Source organism: Saccoglossus kowalevskii, chromosome 9, assembly GCF_978046115.1.
Source record: "Saccoglossus kowalevskii chromosome 9, keSacKowa6.1, whole genome shotgun sequence".
NCBI lineage: Eukaryota > Metazoa > Hemichordata > Enteropneusta > Harrimaniidae > Saccoglossus > Saccoglossus kowalevskii.
The window spans coordinates 39,035,693-39,057,650 of NC_140649.1; the positions used below are offsets into that span (position 1 = coordinate 39,035,693).

General features: G+C 34.7%; 1 protein-coding gene across 1 annotated transcript in view; it reads left to right on the forward strand.

The window, feature by feature from the left end:
* LOC102802538 (ATP-dependent RNA helicase DDX4-like) overlaps nucleotides 1-21,958 on the forward strand; it is a 91,736-nt gene that overhangs the window by 38,088 nt on the left and 31,690 nt on the right. Inside the window, exon 6 of the mRNA XM_085503507.1 lies at nucleotides 135-206. Coding sequence (XP_085359633.1) covers nucleotides 135-206 — 72 coding nt within the window. The remainder of the gene's footprint in view (nucleotides 1-134; nucleotides 207-21,958) is intronic.

The following is a 21,958-nucleotide window of genomic DNA, read 5'->3' on the forward strand; positions in this document are numbered from 1 at the left end:
TGAATCCATATCTCTGGCATGTTTATGTTCCAACTATATTACTATAAATAAAACTATATATCTTAGTTTAAATTTTAACTAACTGGCTTGTGCCATGCATGGCTTGTTTTTTTTGTTTTTTTTTAAATAAATAGGTGGTCGAAATTGTTTCAAATGTGGTGAAGAAGGGCATATGAGCCGCGAGTGCCCAAAGGGTGGAGGTGGAGGTAGGAAAAACAAATTTCACTTTATATATATATTCGTTTTTGCTGGTATTTCTGATTTTTCCTGTATATTTCCTGTACCAAGAAAATTGTTTTTCTGGAGTAAATTGTAGTGTATTTTACTTATGAAAGGTCAAAAAGTGCATGGAGATTTTATGAAAATGTGTGGATGCTAACAGAATGATGTCGTGTGGTCAGTTGCGCAATAAATGGACTATTTTGGGCGTAACTATAAAATGTGTCACCGAAGTACTCACACGTGTGCATGATTCCAATAGTTTGTGCTGTGAAGAAACTCTACTAGAAAATAAGTATTGTGTAATTTGTAGTGAGAATGTATTCAAATAGATTTATATTTATGAATCTTGTTTCTTTTCAAAGTGTATTTATATAATAAAAATTGTTTATAAAAATGTTTTTTTATACTTTTTCGATGGATTGAATTTACAAATGATGAGTAATTTTGTTAGTAACTTATGTTTTGCCCTAGGTGCGTGCGTGCGTCCGTCCGTGATCACCTGTATCTCGAACATACATGGACCGATTAAGTTCAAACTTCACTCATACATCACACATTATATGGGACATATGCACATCCATTTTTTTCATGATCCGATTAACGATAGCCGAATAGCGGCCATTTTAAAGCCGAAAATGCATCAGAATCACACATTTTCACCATTCCAGACCCGGATCTCAGTTATGCATGGATGGATTTCGTTCAAATTTGGTACATACATTAAACATAATAGGACCTTGATGCACGTCATTTTTTTTTCGACTGGCGGCCATTTTGTTTTAATAAATTCAGTTCTGGATCCGTATCTGAGACATGTCTGGATTGATCAAGTTCAAACTTCACACACACATGATACATCATGTCACAAATAGATTTGTGCATTTGTTTCATGATCCGCTTAACAATAGCTGAATGATGGCCATTTTAAGGCCGAAAATGCATCAAAATCACGTTTTTTCACAATTCCGGAACCTGATCTCAGTCATGCATGGATGGATTTTGTTAGTCCCCGTTCGGACAGAGTCCGAAAACGGGGACTTATGTTTTGCCCTGTGTGTGTGCGTCCGTCCGTGATCACCTGTATCTCGAACATGCATGGACCGATTATGTTCAAACTTCACTCATACATCACACATTATATGGGACATATGCACATCCATTTTTGACTCCCATGTGCGAAGCACAAAATGGGAGTCTTTGCAGTTAGTGTGTCTGTATGTGTGTCTGTATGTGTGTGTGTGTGTATGTGTGTCCGACTGTTCCACTGCTATCTCAAGAACCACTCATTGGATTTTGATGAAACTTGGTACATAGATGCTCTGAACATATGCGCAGATTTGATTAATTTTTGGTAAAAATCCGTGCATATTAATTACCTAATTTGCATGATAATTAGCTATTTTTTAGTGGTTCCATGACTGTTCCACTGATATCTAAACAACCACTCATTGGATTTTGATGAAACTTGGTACATAGATGCTCTGAACTAATGCTAGGTTTTGATTAGTTTTTGGTAATAATCCGTGGATACTAATTACCTAATTTGCATAATGATTAGTCAATTTTCGGTTTTTCCACTGATATCGCAAGTACTAATCATAAAATTTCAATGAAACTTGGTACATAGATGTCATACGACACTGCACAGACCTGATAGTTTTTATGGTAATATCAGTACATATTAATTACCTAATTAGCATAATTAATTAATTTTCAGCATTTGATATAAGTAGTTAGCATTACATTTCAATGAAACTTGGTACTTACATACTCAAGGACTATGCAGAGATTGATTGTTTTCGATAAATATTTGTGCATATTAATCACCTAATTTGCATAATTAGTTAATTTTCAGCTTTTCCACGGGTATCTCAAGTACTAATCATCGCATTTCAATGAAACTTGGTACATAGATCCTTTAGGACTATGCAGAGACCTGATTAGTTTTAGGGTAAATAATTGTGCATATTAATTTCCTAATTTGCATAATTAATTTTCAGCTTTTCTACTGATATCTAAAGTACTAATCATCACATTTCAATGAATCTAGAATTATGCAGACCCAATTAGTTTCCGGTAAATATTTGTGCATATTAATCACCTAATTTGCATAATTAACCAACTTTCACACTGATATCTCAGGTACTATACATCACATATCAATGAATGTACATGGATGCTGTAGGACAATAGTCAGACCTGAATAATTGTGGGTTAAAATCTGTACATATTAATTACCTAATTTGCATAATTAACCAATTTTAAGCTTTCACACTGATATCTAAAGTACCGTAAAAACTCCAAAATTTCGACCGGTTTTAAATAATTGGTGTTAGATATGTGACGTGTTTTTAGAGTCAAAATTAAGGTGCATTTTCGGACGGTCGAATTTTTCAGAATAGAAATCAGCAAATGAAAAAATGGGGATGATAGACAGTGTGCTTCATTAGTTTTTAGCTCCGCTGTCGACTTTGTCGAGCAGAGCTTATCATATGAGTGATTGTCCGTCGTCGTCGTTCGTCGTCCGTGTCAATGTTTTACTTTTTCGACTTCTTGAAAACTACAAGCCTGAATGCTTTGATACTTGGTGTACATGTACCTTGGGTAGACCTCTCTCAGATTTGTTCATTTCATGATGATATCTTCAATTCTCTAATTTTGGTGAATATTTTTGTCATTTTTGGTAAAAAATTAAATTTTCGACTTCTTGTTAAAAACCGCAAGTCCAATTGCTTTGATATTACATATATAGGTACTACATGTGGACCTCTCTCAGACTTGTTAATTTTGTAATGATATCATCAATTTTCTAATTTTGGTGAATATTTTTGTTATTTTTGGTAAAAATTAAATTTTCGACTTCTTGTTAAAAACCGCAAGTCCAATTGCTTTGATATTACATATATAGGTACTACATGTGGACCTCTCTCAGATTTGTTCATTTTGTAATGATATCTTCAATTCTCTAATTTTGGTGAATATTTTTGTCATTTTTGACTCCCATGTGCGAAGCACAAAATGGGAGTCTTTGCAGTTAGTGTGTCTGTATGTGTGTATGTGTGTATGTGTGTATGTGTGTATGTGTGTATGTGTGTATGTGTGTATGTGTGTATGTGTGTATGTGTGTGTGTATGTGTGTATGTGTGTCCGACTGTTCCACTGCTATCTCAAGAACCATACATCGGTTTTTGATGAAACTTGGTGCATAGATGCTCTGGGCCAATGCGCAGATTTGATTAGGTTTTGGTAAAAATCCATGCTCGTTAATTACCTAATTTGCATGATAATTAGCTAATTTTTAGCTGTTCTATGACTGTTCCACTGATATCTAAAGAACCACTCATTGGATTTTGATGAAACTTGGTACATAGATGCTCTGAACATATGCGCAGATTTGATTAATTTTTGGTAAAAATCCGTGCATATTAATTACCTAATTTGCATGATAATTAGCTATTTTTTAGTGGTTCCATGACTGTTCCACTGATATCTAAACAACCACTCATTGGATTTTGATGAAACTTTGTACATAGATGCTCTGAACTAATGCTAGGTTTTGATTAGTTTTTGGTAATAATCCGTGGATACTAATTACCTAATTTGCATAATGATTAGTCAATTTTCGGTTTTTCCACTGATATCTCAAGTACTAATCATCACATTTCAATGAAACTTGGTACATAGATGTCATACGACACTGCACAGACCTGATAGTTTTTATGGTAATATCAGTACGTATTAATTACCTAATTTGCATAATTAATTAATTTTCAGCATTTGATATAAGTAGTTAGCATTACATTTCAATGAAACTTGGTACTTACATACTCAAGGACTATGCAGAGATTGATTGTTTTCGATAAATATTTGTGCATATTAATCACCTAATTTGCATAATTAGTTAATTTTCAGCTTTTCCACGGGTATCTCAAGTACTAATCATCGCATTTCAATGAAACTTGGTACATAGATCCTTTAGGACTATGCAGAGACCTGATTAGTTTTAGGGTAAATAATTGTGCATATTAATTACCTAATTTGCATAATTAATTTTCAGCTTTTCTACTGATATCTAAAGTACTAATCATCATATTTCAATGAATCTAGAATTATGCAGACCCAATTAGTTTCCGGTAAATATTTGTGCATATTAATCACCTAATTTGCATAATTAACCAACTTTCACACTGATATCTCAGGTACTATACATCACATATCAATGAATGTACATGGATGCTGTAGGACAATAGACAGACCTGAATAATTGTGGGTTAAAATCTGTACATATTAATTACCTAATTTGCATAATTAACCAATTTTAATCTTTCACACTGATATCTAAAGTACCGTAAAAACTCCAAAATTTCGACTGGTTTTAAATAATTTGTGTTAGAAATGTGACGTGTTTTTAGAGTCAAAATTAAGGTGCATTTTCGGACAGTCGAATTTTTCAGAATAGAAATCAGCAAAAAAAAATGGGGATGATAGACAGTGTGCTTCATTAGTTTTTAAAAAATGCAATGTCCGTCAATTGACGTAAACTTCCTCATGTTTCACGGTAAAAGCAAAGGTCGTGGCCAAGTTGTAACTCAAAATCTAAACAAAGTCATCAATCAGTGAGTATTATGACAAGCAAAACAAAACATCAAGACGCGGAGAAGAGGTCAGCACAAAACTAATAGGTCAAAAGACAAAGCTGTCTCGCACTACCTAGGAAAACTTGCGAATGTTCGAAGTACAGGTACCCATTGGACAAAAGATACATGGAAGTTTAGCAAACGATCTCCCCGACCCAGTGCAATGTATCCGGTTAGAATCAAAGCTCACGTGTCCCTTATTTGAGCACCGTACCGGTGATTTGAGGGACCAAATTCTGCCGTAAATTCGCCCTTGGATTAAAAAATATAATGGGATTTAAGAAAATAAAATGGGACTTTTAAGGTGTATTTTGGCGTCATTTTTCGGACATTTCAATCAATCCTGCCGGCTAAAATAGAGTCTAAGTTTTACCGTAGTCATTGACGTCTGTCTATTCAAGAGTACACGAGTATGATTTTTATCGTGACTAGCGTGAGCGGGTAAGCTTCCTTTCGAGAATGAGCTGTTATCACTGTGAACAATGTTAAATTATTCTTCAGATGACCAGTTTATTTTTTAAAAACAACTAATTTTTTTATTTAAAAAAAATCATGCCGTTTTCGCAACATCCAGCTTTTTGATTGGTTAATTAGCGATTTGACCTATTTGACCTAAGAGAACATGGCGGATATCCTACAGCATCAAACGTTTATACGAGACCGGAATCATTCACTTACGATGAAACTAAGTTGACTTTTATTTGTATTTCATAACCATTCAACAAATTTATTTTGTGTACATTATTATAATCACTACTGAGTACAGTAATAATCAACAATTCAGAAACGCAGCATGCCGAGATTTTTGTGTTCGTTTTTATTTGAAACTTCGTTTATTTAGAATATATTTTCGTTACCAATAAAATAAAAATCTCTCAGTCAATCAGAAACCCGGATTCATGCCTTTGAGAAAGGTCCCGTTTGAACGCTCACATCGGTTTTTTTTTTCGTTTGGGGGAAAACTAAAACTGGTCGCAATTTTCGAATAAGAATGAGTCGGCAATTTTTAGTGGAGTCGAAAATTTGGAGGTAAATAAAACACCGAAACCCGGCAAATAAATAGGCGGTCAAATTTTTAGAGGGGTCGAAATTTTGGAGTTTTCACGGTGCTAATTATTCCATTTCAATGAAACTTAGTACAAAGATGCTCTAGGACAATGTACAAACCTAATTAGTTTGGGGTAAAAATCTGTTCATATTAATTCCCTAATAAGCATAATAATTCATAATTTTTTGGTTCTAATCACATTTCAATTAAACTTGGAGACATAGATTTTCTGTTACATTGCGCAGACCTCATTAGTTTTACACTCAAATCTGGTCATATTAATTTTCTGATTTGCATAATTAGTTTTCAGCTAAGTAATTTCGAATTATATTTAATGTGTCTCCAATACTCTCAGCACATGGGAGTTCTTTCTAAGCTTTCTTTGATTGGTAAAGTGATATTTTCAACTTCTTGTTAAAAACCGCAAGTCCAATTGCTTTGATATTACATATATAGGTACTACATGTGGACCTCTCTCAGATTTGTTCATTTTGTAATGATATCATCAATTCTCTAATTTTGGTGAATATTTTTGTCATTTTTGGTAAAAAATTATATTTTCGACTTCTTGTTAAAAACCGCAAGTCCAATTGCTTTGATATTACGTATATAGATACTACATGTGGTCCTCTCTCAGATTTGTTCATTTTGTAATGATATCTTTAATTCTCTAATTTTGGTGAATATTTTTGTCATTTTTGGTAAAAAGTGATATTTTAAACTTCTTGTTAAAAACCGCAAGTCCAATTGCTTTGATATTACATATATAGGTACTACATGTGGACCTCTCTCAGAGTTGTTCATTTTGTAATGATATCTTCAATTCTCTAATTTTGATGAATATTTTTGTCATTTTTGTAAAAAGTGATATTTTCGACTTCTTGTTAAAAACCACAATCGTTTATGGTGAAAAATTATATTTTTGAATTCTTGTTGAAAACAGCAAGTCCCATAGCATTGATACTATGCATATTGTTCATTTTCTAATGATATCTTCTGTTCTTTAATTGAAATGTGCATTGCTAACAGCGGAGCTATCTCAGCCGAGAGGCTGCTTGTTAAAAAATGCAATGTCCGTCAATTGACGTAAACTTCCTCATGTTTCACGGTAAAAGCAAAGGTCGTGGCCGAGTTGTAACTCAAAATCTAAACAAAGTCATCAATCAGTGAGTATTATGACAAGCAAAACAAAACATCAAGACGCGGAGAAGAGGTCAGCACAAAACTAATAGGTCAAAAGACAAAGCTGTCTCGCACTACCTAGAAAAACTTGCGAATGTTCGAAGTACAGGTACCCATTGGACAAAAGATGCATGGAAGTTTAGCAAACTATCTCCCCGACCCAGTGCAATGTATCCGGTTAGAATCAAAGCTCACGTGTCCCTTATTTGAGGGACCAAATTCTGCCGTAAATTTGCCCTTGGATTAAAAAATAAAATGGGATTTAAGAAAATAAAATGGGACTTTTAAGGTGTATTTTGGCGTCATTTTTCAAACATTTCAATCAATCCTGCCGGCTAAAATAGAGTCTAAGTTTTACCGTAGTCATTGACGTTTGTCTATTCAAGAGTACACGTGTATGATTTTTATCGTGACTAGCGTGAGCGGGTAAGCTTCCTTTCGAGAATGAGCTGTTATCACTGTGAACAATGTTAAATTATTCTTCAGATGACCAGTTTATTTTTTAAAAACAACTAATTTTTTTATTTAAAAAAAATCATGCCGTTTTCGCATCAAAATCCAAGCCAAAACATCGTACTACAACACCAATCTCTTCCGCATTGCGTTCAATAACATTAACATATTTAAATAAGCTATGGTAATTTGAACACGTTGGCATCATCCAGCTTTTTGATTGGTTAATTAGCGATTTGACCTATTTGACCTAAGAGAACATGGCGGATATCCTACAGCATCAAACGTTTATACGAGACCGGAATCATTCGCTTACGATGAAACTAAGTTGACTTTTATTTGTATTTCATAACCATTCAACAAATTTATTTTGTGTACATTATTATAATCACTACTGAGTACAGTAATAATCAACAATTCAGAAACGCAGCATGCCGAGATTTTTGTGTTCGTTTTTATTTCAAACTTCGTTTATTTAGAATATATTTTCGTTACCAATAAAATAAAAATCTCTCAGTCAATCAGAAACCCGGATTCATGCCTTTGAGGAAGGTCCCGTTTGAACGCTCACATCGTTTTTTTTTTCGTTTGTGGGAAAACTAAAACTGGTCGCAATTTTCGAATAAGAATGAGTCGGCAATTTTTAGTGGAATCGAAAATTTGGAGGTAAATAAAACACCGAAACCCGGCAAATAAATAGGCGATCGAATTTTTAGAGGGGTCGAAATTTTGGAGTTTTCACGGTGCTAATTATTCCATTTCAATGAAACTTAGTATAAAGATGCTCTAGGACAATGTACAAACCTAATTAGTTTGGGGTAAAAATCTGTTCATATTAATTCCCTAATAAGCATAATAATTCATAATTTTTTGGTTCTAATCACATTTCAATTAAACTTGGAGACATAGATTTTCTGTTACATTGCGCAGACCTCATTAGTTTTACACTCAAATCTGGTCATATTAATTTTCTGATTTGCATAATTAGTTTTCAGCTAAGTAATTTCGAATTATATTTAATGTGTCTCCAATACTCTCAGCACATGGGAGTTCTTTCTAAGCTTTCTTTGATTTTCATGATCCGATTAACGATAGCCGAATAGCGGCCATTTTAAAGCCGAAAATGCATCAGAATCACACATTTTCACCATTCCAGACCCGGATCTCAGTTATGCATGGACGGATTTTGTTCAAATTTGGTACTTACATTAAACATAATAGGACCTTGATGCACGTCATTTTTTTTTCGACTGGCGGCCATTTTGTTTTAATAAATTCAGTTCTGGATCCGTATCTGAGACATGTCTGGATTGATCAAGTTCAAACTTCACACACACATGATACATCATGTCACAAATAGATTTGTGCATTTGTTTCATGATCCGCTTAACAATAGCTGAATGATGGCCATTTTAAGGCCGAAAATGCATCAAAATCACGTTTTTTCACAATTCCGGAACCTGATCTCAGTCATGCATGGATGGATTTTGTTAGTCCCCGTTCGGACGGAGTCCGAAAACGGGGACTTATGTTTTGCCCTGTGTGTGTGCGTCCGTCCGTGATCACCTGTATCTCGAACATGCATGGACCGATTATGTTCAAACTTCACTCATACATCACACATTATATGGGACATATGCACATGCATTTTTTTCATGATCCGATTAACGATCTCTGAATAGCAGCCATTTTAAGGTCGAAAATGCATCAAAATCGCACATTTTCACCATTCCGGACCCGGATCTCAGTTATGCATGGACGGATTTCATTCAAATTTGGTACATACATTAAACATAATAGGACCTTGATGCACGTCATTTTTTTTTTCGGATCAAGTTCGAAATGGCCGACTGGCGGCCATTTTGTTTTAAAGAATTCAGTTCTGGATCCGTATCCGAGACATGTCTGGATTGATCAAGTTCAAACTTCACACACACAAGGTACATCATGTCACAAATATGTATGTGCATTTGTTTCATGATCCCATTAACGATAGCCAAATGGCGGCCGCTTTAAGGCCGAAAATGCATTGAAATCGCACATTTTCACCATTCCGAACCCGGATCTCAGTTATGCATGGACGGATTTCATTCAAATTTTGTACTTACATTAAACATAATAGGACCTTGATGCACGTCTTTTTTTTTTCCGGATCAAGTTCGAAATGGCCGACTGGCGGCCATTTTCTTAAAGAATTCAGTTCTGGATCCGTATCCAAGACATGTCTGGATTGATCAAGTTCAAACTTCACACACACATGGTGCATCATGTCACAAATAGATATGTGTATTTGTTTCATGATCCGCTTAACAATAGCTGAATGATGGCCGTTTTAAGACCGAAAATGCATTAAAATCACGTATTTTCACAAATCCTGAACCAGATCTCAGTCATGCATGGATGGATTTTGTTCAGATTTAGTACAATGTGTTGTACATATGCAGGTGCATTTCGGTCATGATCTGCTTTGAATGTATACGTCACTCAAATATGAACGGAACGGGGACGTGTCATTGACAATGACTTGTTATTCAATCACTCGAATTATGTGTTACGAATTTCTGATAGTTTAGGCTTTGTGTTCTTGCGAATGGGAAGACATTAAACTGTTGTACAGTGGACGTCGATAAAAGTGAACGTATTTCGAAAGTTGTGAAATCGTGGTACTGTTTTGGCATTATACGACTTGCAGTTCCCTTTTGATGGATTTTATGTGACTGGCCGTGTTATCGAACTCTAGTATTATGTAAATCTGCCCGGGAAAAATCTGCAAGCAAAGTTTAAATTGCCATTTTCACGCTGCGTATAGCGTGGAGTCGTCATCTAAGTATGCACAATTGTTCGTCTCGTGTTCCCCGGTGCATTTAAAAATCCCTTTTGAATTTGGGGCACTTTGTGTGACTGACCGTGGTGACCAAACTTCCTATTGTCATCGGGATTATGTCTACTGCACTCGGTGGTGTAGTTGGAATCGATCTTCTTGTATGAAACGCACCCGAACCTGGAAATCAACTGCAAATCGGGATGGTCTCGTCACGTAATTTCTTACCTTGTTCTTGACTGCAGTACGCTTGGCTGTGAACTTCCACATACCCACGTTTATGGGAATAGTGCATCATGGGTATTACTGCATTGATCGAGGTGAAACAAACTTCGCTGCCGTAATGCCTGTTGTACGAATACATCGCTCGTGTTTCTCTTCCTGTCTTAGAGTTCTCTATTTGATTTTTTTATTTCAATTAAACAGCGATTTGGCTGTGACCATGCATTTAGTCATTGTCGACTGTTTTTCTCGAATTGGTTGATTGTCATAGTAACATACGCTAAGTACAATTAAACGTCCGTAGTTGAACAGTAGTCATTTCTAACATGATTATTTAATTTAGTTTAATTCCTTCAGTTAAAAATTGAGTTTCCAAAATAAATAAATAATAATATGCACCCTCATGTATACTTCAAGTTTTCATTAAAACAAAGTCAAAGTTTTTGAAATTGCTTTTCTGCCTGTTCGCCAATCCATTGCTCCAAAACACACCTTTAAATACTCCTATTTTCCCAGCATCAAGATGGCTCTGCCAACTCTTGTTCTGATTAGACATGAATTAAAAGTGCCAAGCTGACAGACAGCAAAATCCGTGGATTAAATGTGCTAAGTCCAAATTGTGTGCGACTACATCGATGAACTTCAGGACGAAGCTGGAGGGATTTTGTTCGATGACAGTGACGCCAACTTGGACTTTGAGGGTTTTGACTTTTACAAAGATGGCAATAAACTTACAAATAGAAAGTTTTTTCAAACTATGAATTTTTGTACTTTCTACTGTGTAAATTATTAGTGATCTTGTATGACTGTTGATCCGGTATTTGTCAAAACAGAAAATAATTTTACAGAGTTTAACCCCTAATATATTTTAGTTCATTTTGGGTTCACACGTATTGGTCGTGTTTGTCAGCGGGGAAATCCTTAATTCAAATGATTTCTCACTGTCGATTTTTAGCCCCGGTCGAGCGGAGCTTATCATATGAGTGATTGTCCGTCGTCCGTGTCAATGTTTTACTTTTTCGACTTCTTCTTGAAAACTACAAGCCTGAATGTTTTTATACTTGGTGTATATGTACCTTGGGTAGACCTCTCTCAGATTTGTTCATTTTGTAATGATATCTTTAATTCTCTAATTTTGGTGAATATTATTGTCATTTTTGGTAAAAAGTGATATTTTCGACTTCTTGTTTAAAAACCGCAAGTTCGATTGCTTTGATATTACATATATAGGTACTACATGTGGACCTCTCTCAGATTTGTTCATTTTGTGATGATATCTTCAATTCTCTAATTTTGGTGAATATTTTTGTAATTTTTGGTAAAAAGTGATATTTTCGACTTCTTGTTAAAAACCAATAGTTCAATTGCTTTGATATTACATATATAGATACTACATGTAGACCTTTCTCAGATTTGTTCATTTTGTGATATCTTCAGTTCTCTAATTGACTCTCGTGTGCGAAGCACAAAAGGGAGTCTTTGCAGTTACCCTGTCTGTATGTCTGTATGTATGTACAGTACTCATTTCGCCGAACCTCCCGCCCGCTTCCGGATTTTGATCGCTTTTTTTTCGCTCGCTTTGTTCAATTCGACCGCGCAATTTCCGCTTTTTTTTCGATCGCGCAAATCCGGAAGTATCCGCTCGCGCAATCGCTCGCTCGCCTGACAGCACAACCGCCCGCATTTACAGTTCATTACCTACTGTTTCATGTACAAGTGTATCATTTTTGTTTTTTATGATGTTAAAGTAAGAATATCAGAAATTTATAGAACGACCGTTGAAAAAATACGGTGGATCACACGGCCATATAAAATTGGTAATAATACATACGCGTAGTAATAATGTCCACCATAAACAAGATCGAACCAAACATGTGAAATCAAATACGACACTGACACAGACACAACTAATATGAAATAAAACCATTCTATTTTTGGTGGAGAGCGAAAAATGTCTACTGTAGAGTACGGTATTCGTTGAGTAACCGTGTGTAGGGTGATGGTTGTCATGCACGCCTGGTTTGGGTTTAACACGGGTCAAGTTGTAGTTATGTTAAAATCCGTGGCACCTATAACAATTGAAGAATATCTGCAGGAATAGTAAGACTGTGAAAAAAACGACCAATCGATTGTTATAGAATGACCGTAGTGTACAATTTGTCAAACATTAAATACAATACTTGCAAATGTAATGTCGGCCAGCGCCCATCTTACTTGTCCGAAGTTGTCGAAGCCGACATCAATGGAGATCGCGTTTTTTAACTAGGCGACTGGCAAGCGGACTAACACGTTACATAAACTTGTTGAATTACTATTATGGTTTTTGACTCCCATGTGCGAAGCACAAAATGGGAGTCTTTGCAGTTAGTGTGTCTGTATGTGTGTATGTGTGTATGTGTGTATGTGTGTATGTGTGTGTGTATGTGTGTCCGACTGTTCCACTGCTATCTCAAGAACCATACATCGGTTTTTGATGAAACTTGGTGCATAGATGCTCTGGGCCAATGCGCAGATTTGATTAGGTTTTGGTAAAAATCCATGCTCGTTAATTACCTAATTTGCATGATAATTAGCTAATTTTTAGCTGTTCTATGACTGTTCCACTGATATCTAAAGAACCACTCATTGGATTTTGATGAAACTTGGTACATAGATGCTCTGAACATATGCGCAGATTTGCTTAATTTTTGGTAAAAATCCGTGCATATTAATTACCTAATTTACATGATAATTAGCTATTTTTTAGTGGTTCCATGACTGTTCCACTGATATCTAAACAACCACTCATTGGATTTTGATGAAACTTTGTACATAGATGCTCTGAACTAATGCTAGGTTTTGATTAGTTTTTGGTAATAATCCGTGGATACTAATTACCTAATTTGCATAATGATTAGTCAATTTTCGGTTTTTCCACTGATATCTCAAGTACTAATCATCACATTTCAAATGAAACTTGGTACATAGATGTCATACGACACTGCACAGACCTGATAGTTTTTATGGTAATATCAGTACATATTAATTACCTAATTTGCATAATTAATTAATTTTCAGCATTTGATATAAGTAGTTAGCATTACATTTCAATGAAACTTGGTACTTACATACTCAAGGACTATGCAGAGATTGATTGTTTTCGATAAATATTTGTGCATATTAATCACCTAATTTGCATAATTAGTTAATTTTCAGCTTTTCCATGGGTATCTCAAGTACTAATCATCGCATTTCAATGAAACTTGGTACATAGATCCTTTAGGACTATGCAGAGACCTGATTAGTTTTAGGGTAAATAATTGTGCATATTAATTACCTAATTTGCATAATTAATTTTCAGCTTTTCTACTGATATCTAAAGTACTAATCATTTACATTTCAATGAATCTAGAATTATGCAGACCCAATTAGTTTCCGGTAAATATTTGTGCATATTAATCACCTAATTTGCATAATTAACCAACTTTCACACTGATATCTCAGGTACTATACATCACATATCAATGAATGTACATGGATGCTGTAGGACAATAGACAGACCTGAATAATTGTGGGTTACAATCTGTACATATTAATTACCTAATTTGCATAATTAACCAATTTTAAGCTTTCACACTGATATCTAAAGTACCGTAACAAATTTCGACCGGTTTTAAATAATTGGCGTTAGAAATGTGAAATGTTTTTAGAGTCGTGGCCGAGTTGTAACTCAAAATCTAAACAAAGTCATCAATCAGTGAGTATTATGACAAGCAAAACAAAACATCAAGACGCGCAGAAGAGGTCAGCACAAAACTAATAGGTCAAAAGACAAAGCTGTCTCGCACTACCTAGGAAAACTTGCGAATGTTCGAAGTACAGGTACCCATTGGACAAAAGATACATGGAAGTTTAGCAAACTATCTCCCCGACCCAGTGCAATGTATCCGGTTAGAATCAAAGCTCACGTGTCCCTTATTTGAGGGACCAAATTCTGCCGTAAATTCGCCCTTGGATTAAAAAATAAAATGGGATTTAAGAAAATAAAATGGGACTTTTAAGGTGTATTTTGGCGTCATTTTTCGGACATTTCAATCAATCCTGCCGGCTAAAATAGAGTCTAAGTTTATTTTTTAAAAACAACTAATTTTTTTATTTAAAAAAAAATCATGCCGTTTTCGCATCAAAATCCAAGCCAAAATATCGTACTACAACATCAATCTCTTCGCATTGCGTTCAATAACATTAACATATTTAAATAAGCTATGGTAATTTGAACACGTTGGCATCATCCAGCTTTTTGATTGGTTAATTAGCGATTTGACCTATTTGACCTAAGAGAACATGGCGGATATCCTACAGCATCAAACGTTTATACGAGACCGGAATCATTCGCTTACGATGAAACTTAGTTGACTTTTATTTGTATTTCATTACCATTCAACAAATTTATTTTGTGTACATTATTATAATCACTACTGAGTACAGTAATAATCAACAATTCAGAAACGCAGCATGCCGAGATTTTTGTGTTCGTTTTTATTTGAAACTTCGTTTATTTAGAATATATTTTCGTTACCAATAAAATAAAAATCTCTCAGTCAATCAGAAACCCGGATTCATGCCTTCGAGGAAGGTCCCGTTTGAACGCTCACATCGGTTTTTTTTTTCGTTTGGGGGAAAACTAAAACTGGTCGCAATTTTCGAATAAGAATGAGTCGGCAATTTTTAGTGGAGTCGAAAATTTGGAGGTAAATAAAACACCGAAACCCGGCAAATAAATAGCCAATCGAATTTTTAGAGGGGTCGAAATTTTGGAGTTTTCACGGTACTAATTATTCCATTTCAATGAAACTTAGTACAAAGATGCTCTAGGACAATGTACAAACCTAATTAGTTTGGGGTAAAAATCTGTTCATATTAATTCCCTAATAAGCATAATAATTCATAATTTTTTGGTTCTAATCACATTTCAATTAAACTTGGAGACATAGATTTTCTGTTACATTGCGCAGACCTCATTAGTTTTACACTCAAATCTGGTCATATTAATTTTCTGATTTGCATAATTAGTTTTCAGCTAAGTAATTTCGAATTATATTTAATGTGTCTCCAATACTCTCGGCACATGGGAGTTCTTTCTAAGCTTTCTTTGATTATTTTTGCGCCCAATGTCTCGTTATAAAATAAAGGATTCAAATTTTGCAGGGTATTCAGTTTTTTGCGAACTCTGGGCGAAATACTTTCATGAGCTGTGCGTAGTTCACTTACAGCCAAAACAAAGTCAGCTTGGACATTAAGTTGTGAGACGCGACAAAACAAACGCTGCCAGTGATAGATAGATAAAAGAACAAAATAAACGCAAACAAAGGCGCCGACCACACGCTTTGGAAATAAATAGAACACGTTGCTAAGAGGAATCGCACCTGCATCTTGACGACGTCTCCGGTCATGAGCAGGGTTTGCCGCGTCTTAGAAAAATTGAAAGTTAAAAAGGAATCAGTGTCGGGGAACCATTCACAATGTTTGCATGAAAAGTCCCACGCGAAAGCGTTTTTTTTTTTCTGTTACAAACACTATGGTACCTGAATCCTGATTAATTCATAAATATGAATCTGTAAGGGTCAATTTCTCGCAATCCTTCAAGATTAAATTTGCCTCCGAAAATCTTTTTAACGATGACCTGGAAGATTGCCATGATTGAGTGCCACCATTTCTGTTATAAGATTTATTCAGTATAATAATACAAATGTTCACCCCAACAGAGGTGGACATACAGTTTTAGCGACCCGAAGAGCTCATTCTCAACCGAGGCGAAGCACTACGATAAAGACTTTCCGTTCCCAATAAATAATAATAAAAAAAAACTTCTCGTTCCTGACATTATGAAATTCTTTCGTTTTGGGGGAAAAAACCTGGAAAAAAACCTGATTTTGACAAAATAATTTAGAAATTGATATTAAGAATAATTCATAACGAAATCCATATGTACCCATATTTTTTTTTTTCATAATTACTGATTACACACGAATATTACAGAAAAAAATAATTTGCTATATTATCTATATTTGCGCCTTTTATTAGTCCCCCGTTCAGGCGCAGCCTGAAAAGGGGACTACTAATTCAGGTTATGTCCATAATTCCGTCTCCAACATTTTCTCAGAAATTCTACAGCAGATATCAGTGAAACTTGGCAGGTTGATGAACATGTCCCCTCCGAGTATGCACGTAATTTTTTTTCCAGATCTGAAAATCCCAAGTGGGTCTTTTTCACGATTTTATCAAAAATTGCCTCTCCCGGCAACATTGACAAAACGTCTGCGCATGCTCAGAATAAATTAATTACTGTAAAATACTTTATTTTTGCTTGCAACATTTTTTTGCTATTTTCGCTGAAGGAATGTTTCAGTTAAAATAAAATCCAGCGAATATACCCTTTTCTTATATTTTACAGTCAACTTGTCAAAAATCAATGAAAATAAATTCAATACAAAACACCCAGAAAAAGTCTTTTCAGCGAATGATAATTCCAGCTGAAATAAAATATTTTACAGTAGATTAGATCTGTGAGTAAGGCTGCTGTTATTACGGCACGTGATTTCTCCATTGCGTGCAATTTATTATAGTACTGTTTATACATGTATTCTGTTTGGCTCAGTGGTCTCATTCACTCGTTACTAGAAGAACTAGTAACTTTATTTGATTTCATGAACTTCAAGAAGGCGGCATAAGAGACGTGTTTGCAAAGGTAAGTTTTCCAGTTTATTGGGGTACGATTGGTGTACATTTCGTGACGTACGGACGTGAATATTATGATGATTGCCAGCTTTATATTCTTGTGAAAAACCAAAAAAAGCAAACAATTGTCTCTAATCTACGAAACTAGTTTGTGAATTGTATACCCTGTCAAATTATTGTACACGAACGATTAATTCACGAGGACATAGTTTTCAAGTACCGGTAAATCGTTTTCCGGTCTTTTGCTTGTGTAGTGATTTCCGAAATATTCACAACTCGGGGGGGGGGGGGAGAATTTCCCTGTGTGGATCAATTTATTCATTATATAATAGCAGGTTGCCTATGATTATATTTGTATTTTTTAATGTTGTGAGCATTGAACTGTTAGTTGCAATGAAGATTTTGGCGATCTTGTGCGATTCAACATGGCGGATGTACAGTGACAACACGTGTATGGACAGTCGGTCGAGCAGTCTGCAACGGACCACAGTCTGTGAACGGACCGTGAAATCGCCCGTTTTTTTGGCAGTTTTTTTTTTTTAATGTTTTGGATATTTCATTCACTCCTGATGCCTAAAAGAGTCTAATTTATATTTTACCGTTGTCATTGACACCTATTCAAGAGTATCATGTTTATTGTGAATAGCGTGAATGGGTAAGCTTCGTTTCGACAATGGGCTGTTATTTCTGTGAACAATGTTAAATTATTCTTTGAATGCTCAGTTTATTTTTTTGAAAACAACTAATTTTTCGATTTAAAAAAAATCATGCCGTTTTCCCCGTCAAAATCAAAGCATAAAGATCTTGCTACAACATCGGTGAATCCCATGTTGCGTTCACCACGAGGTCACTGAGCCGTCATTAACATATTTAAATGACCACGTGTACTGAAATAACATGGCGGATATCGCATCGCATCGCATTTACATTCGACCGAAATCATTCGTTTACGATGAAACTAAGTTGAATATTACTTCCAATTCATAAAAATTCAACGAATTATTTTTTTGTGCGTATTATAATCATTACTGAATAATAATAAACAATTGCAATACTTCGAAAACAAGTAAGTTATTCACTTGCGAAACACAGAATGACCAGATTGTGCTACCGTGATCATTTGCTACCGGTACTAACAACTAAGCAATGTATTCGTGTTTGTATTTATTCGAAACTTCTTTTAGAAAATACTTTACTTTTCGTAAACTTTACTGAATTTTTGGGGGGATTCAATTCCAACATTTCGCGATGCCAAACCAAAGGCCTTTCACTCTTTGAGTGTGACACCTAAACCAGAAGTTTTATGGTGTATAAACTGGCACTAAATGAAAAAGCCGTTGAACCTTATTCAAATTTATAAGTACATGTTATTATGTATTTAATTATGAAAACTGACTAAATTAAATGTGATCTTATTTTTAATTTGAACAGAATTATGATTTATATTGGTAATGACGTTTTCATCCAATATTAATAGTGCAATTGTTAAAATGCCTACCTACACATTTATTGTTTTTGTTTCTGTTGCCCTGAAATAGACATTTGTAAAAAAAAAAAATTTAAAAATCATGCTTGATTCAAATTCAAAAAAAAAAGATGTAGCCATGTAGCCCCTTCCTGTTATGTTTCCAACTTCTTCCAGAGTAAAACTGGTGAAGCCATGTAATTGCCATACAATCGTAAACTGTGGGAAAACTTATATGTTATTGAAAATCTTTATTTTGTTGTCTGTGAATTAATATAATATTTGAAATGGTGTAATGGTGCAAAATATTCTCAAGCAATTGGTTTTCTGGTGGCACTACACTGTGCATTTATGCATGATCTCAGCTTACTAAGTGATGATGGTGGTTGAAATGGAAAACTGAATACAAAAATCCAGTGACATCTCAAACGAATTTCCGTCTGCTGTGAATGCATGTTTCGTTACATCAAATAAATAACCCAATTTTATTGAATGTATCCAAAAACATGGTATCAATGATCTGAAATTTCAGGAGTGCTCGCTGAAGGTTTATCAATCTTGCTTATTGTCTTGTTCTTTACCAATCCTGCATTTCAGTTACTAGAATTTATACTAAAAAAAAATAGTTTCTGTTTTTCTTCTAATAATTCGGCCACTCTCAAAAACAAATATTTTTCCATGGTCGAAATCCAAGAAGAATACAAAACTACTGTGATTGCATAGCGATACCTGTAGGGCCATTGTCAATTAGTTCGCCTGATCAACACAGCGTTATACATAGGGCTGATATTGAATCACGGAGAGTAAAATCTTGTGATACTAATCTCTAGAACCGCTCAGATTGGTACATACCGGTATGTCTTATGAACCCACATGTGTATATCTTTAACAATACTCATTTTAAACTTTTTTTTTTTTACAGTGGTGCTGTGAACTGCTTCAATTTTGCAAGGCAATTTTTTCTGGGTTCCTACAACATGGAGTGTCAGGGACTTTATTGAAATTTCATAGAATCCTGAATATATCTAGAAGTGAAAATTAAATGGTTTACAGTATTTTATACCCATTAATAATGATTGAAATGCAATAATATCACTGCACTAAAAAGACTTCAAACAATTATTTGTTTCTTCTCCATTGAAGGTTATGAGCAGACCAACCTTTACTGGCTTCCTTAATTATTACATGTACTTGCTCTGAAAACATAGCTTTTACCATTGTTTAAATTAACAGATGTTGTTCTATGTACAATGAATACATTTTAAATAATAAACCTTACTGTATTAATAAAAAATTGTATTTGACAACATGAGAATGATTCTGATGCCCAGTGGTGATGTTGAAACAAACCCAGGTCCTGGTAATATACTAAGACCTGATTAACAAAGAAGTCATGTACATCAAGGTTCACTCAGATTTATGAATGCAGTTTCTTGAGCAAGTATACATGTATGACAAATAGTTTTGTTGCACTTGTGTACTCTGAGATTCTGAACATGGGTCAGTGGAAGTTTTTAGTTGTCGGTACAAAACTAGATTATGGGAAATCACTTTATGATGAGTTGTACCCACATAGAGTACATATTCATTCACCTGTTTGCAGATGTTCCTTGTACTACTTTATAATCAAATAACGGGGACTGTGACATTTCATGTCTTGTTTGTCTTGAATCGTGACTGAACAACAATTTTAATAAATATGATTTTACTTGGTAAAATTACTGTATTTTTCTACATAAAAACAAAAGAATTTCATAATGTCTTTGTTATCATAGCGTTGTTGGTAATAGTTGAAAATGATACATCCACGTGAACCTGCTTATATGAGATCGAAGGAGTCTCTGTTTACAACAGCCGTATACATCTAACTGCGTCATCGCTAAGTTTCCTTGTGGACCACGAGCTCTGTTCCTTGTTTGCACGTTATCATGTTCACACAATCGCAGACATTATTACCTTGCCCGTACCATCAAAGATAGAAGGGAAACGTATATTAAGGGAAAAATTTTGTCCGTCGTCGTTAATAATTGTTATTGTGTGCATGATAACTTTACTAATTCTATTCTAAACTTCATCAAACTTGGTCACCTTGTTCATCAGTATAAAGTCTTCCCTGAGTTTGAACAACAGATGTCCTGTATGAAAATATCATGCAAAAATTGAGAAAAACTGATAAAATATTTTGACTGTTTCTACTTGACTGATCACTGGTGATACACATCAAAGGTCACTGATCTCAGTGGAAATATGCATTGTTGTATGTGTTCAATGAAGCAAATGATTTATCTTGTAATAATATCTTTGGTAATGTATCTCAGAATCCCTTACTGGGTTTCAAAACCAACTCATGGAGAGATTGCACAGTCTGATACACATTTGCAAACCTACCAATAAATCTTTACAGAAAACAAGATGTCAGAAAATCAATATAAGCACTCCTATGAACTGGGTGCCAAACTTTGATCAAGATCTGAAGCTAATAGAAAATCTGTTTAGTTCAAAGTTATCAAATCAAAAACATGCATTACATAAAAAATACATAAAAAGCAAAACATTTCATCCACATTTTAAAAAGAAAATTGTTCTAAAATATATGTATTCTGTATTTGACAAACAGTTCATTCGACAAATGAAAACTCACAGGAGTATGTTTCAGCTATTAGAACAGAATGATAGAGTTTTTATAATACTAGTTTAAAAACTCACTTCAAGCAAAGATTGCAGTGTTTGAAGATGTAGGTTCTCAGGAGGCAACAGTACTGTTGACTTCTCCCTCCACTGGACACCAACTAACTATTTAAGTTGATTTGCATACAAAGCAGAGCTTGCAACATGATAGCTATTCATAAAGGGTGTTTTTTTTTTACTTTTCATATAATACAGTAGTCACACAATGAGGCAGTTCATATTTGTCTCAGTGAATCATTAATTTTTGACAGACACTTGTACAAAATTCTTGGACAAAAGCCAGCTAAGATTTTCTGTTATCTTGCATGTTTTATGAATCTATTCACGTCTAAATGCAGCACTTTTTTTTTTTGCAATGAGGCATTTGTTTTTATACTAAAATATCTGAATTACTTTGAATAAAGCTGGAAATTATGTCCCTTAAAATAATTAAACAAATAAGGCACAAATGTTTTTGTAAGATATTTACATCTTTAAAGGACATTCGGTAGACTGATTCCCCA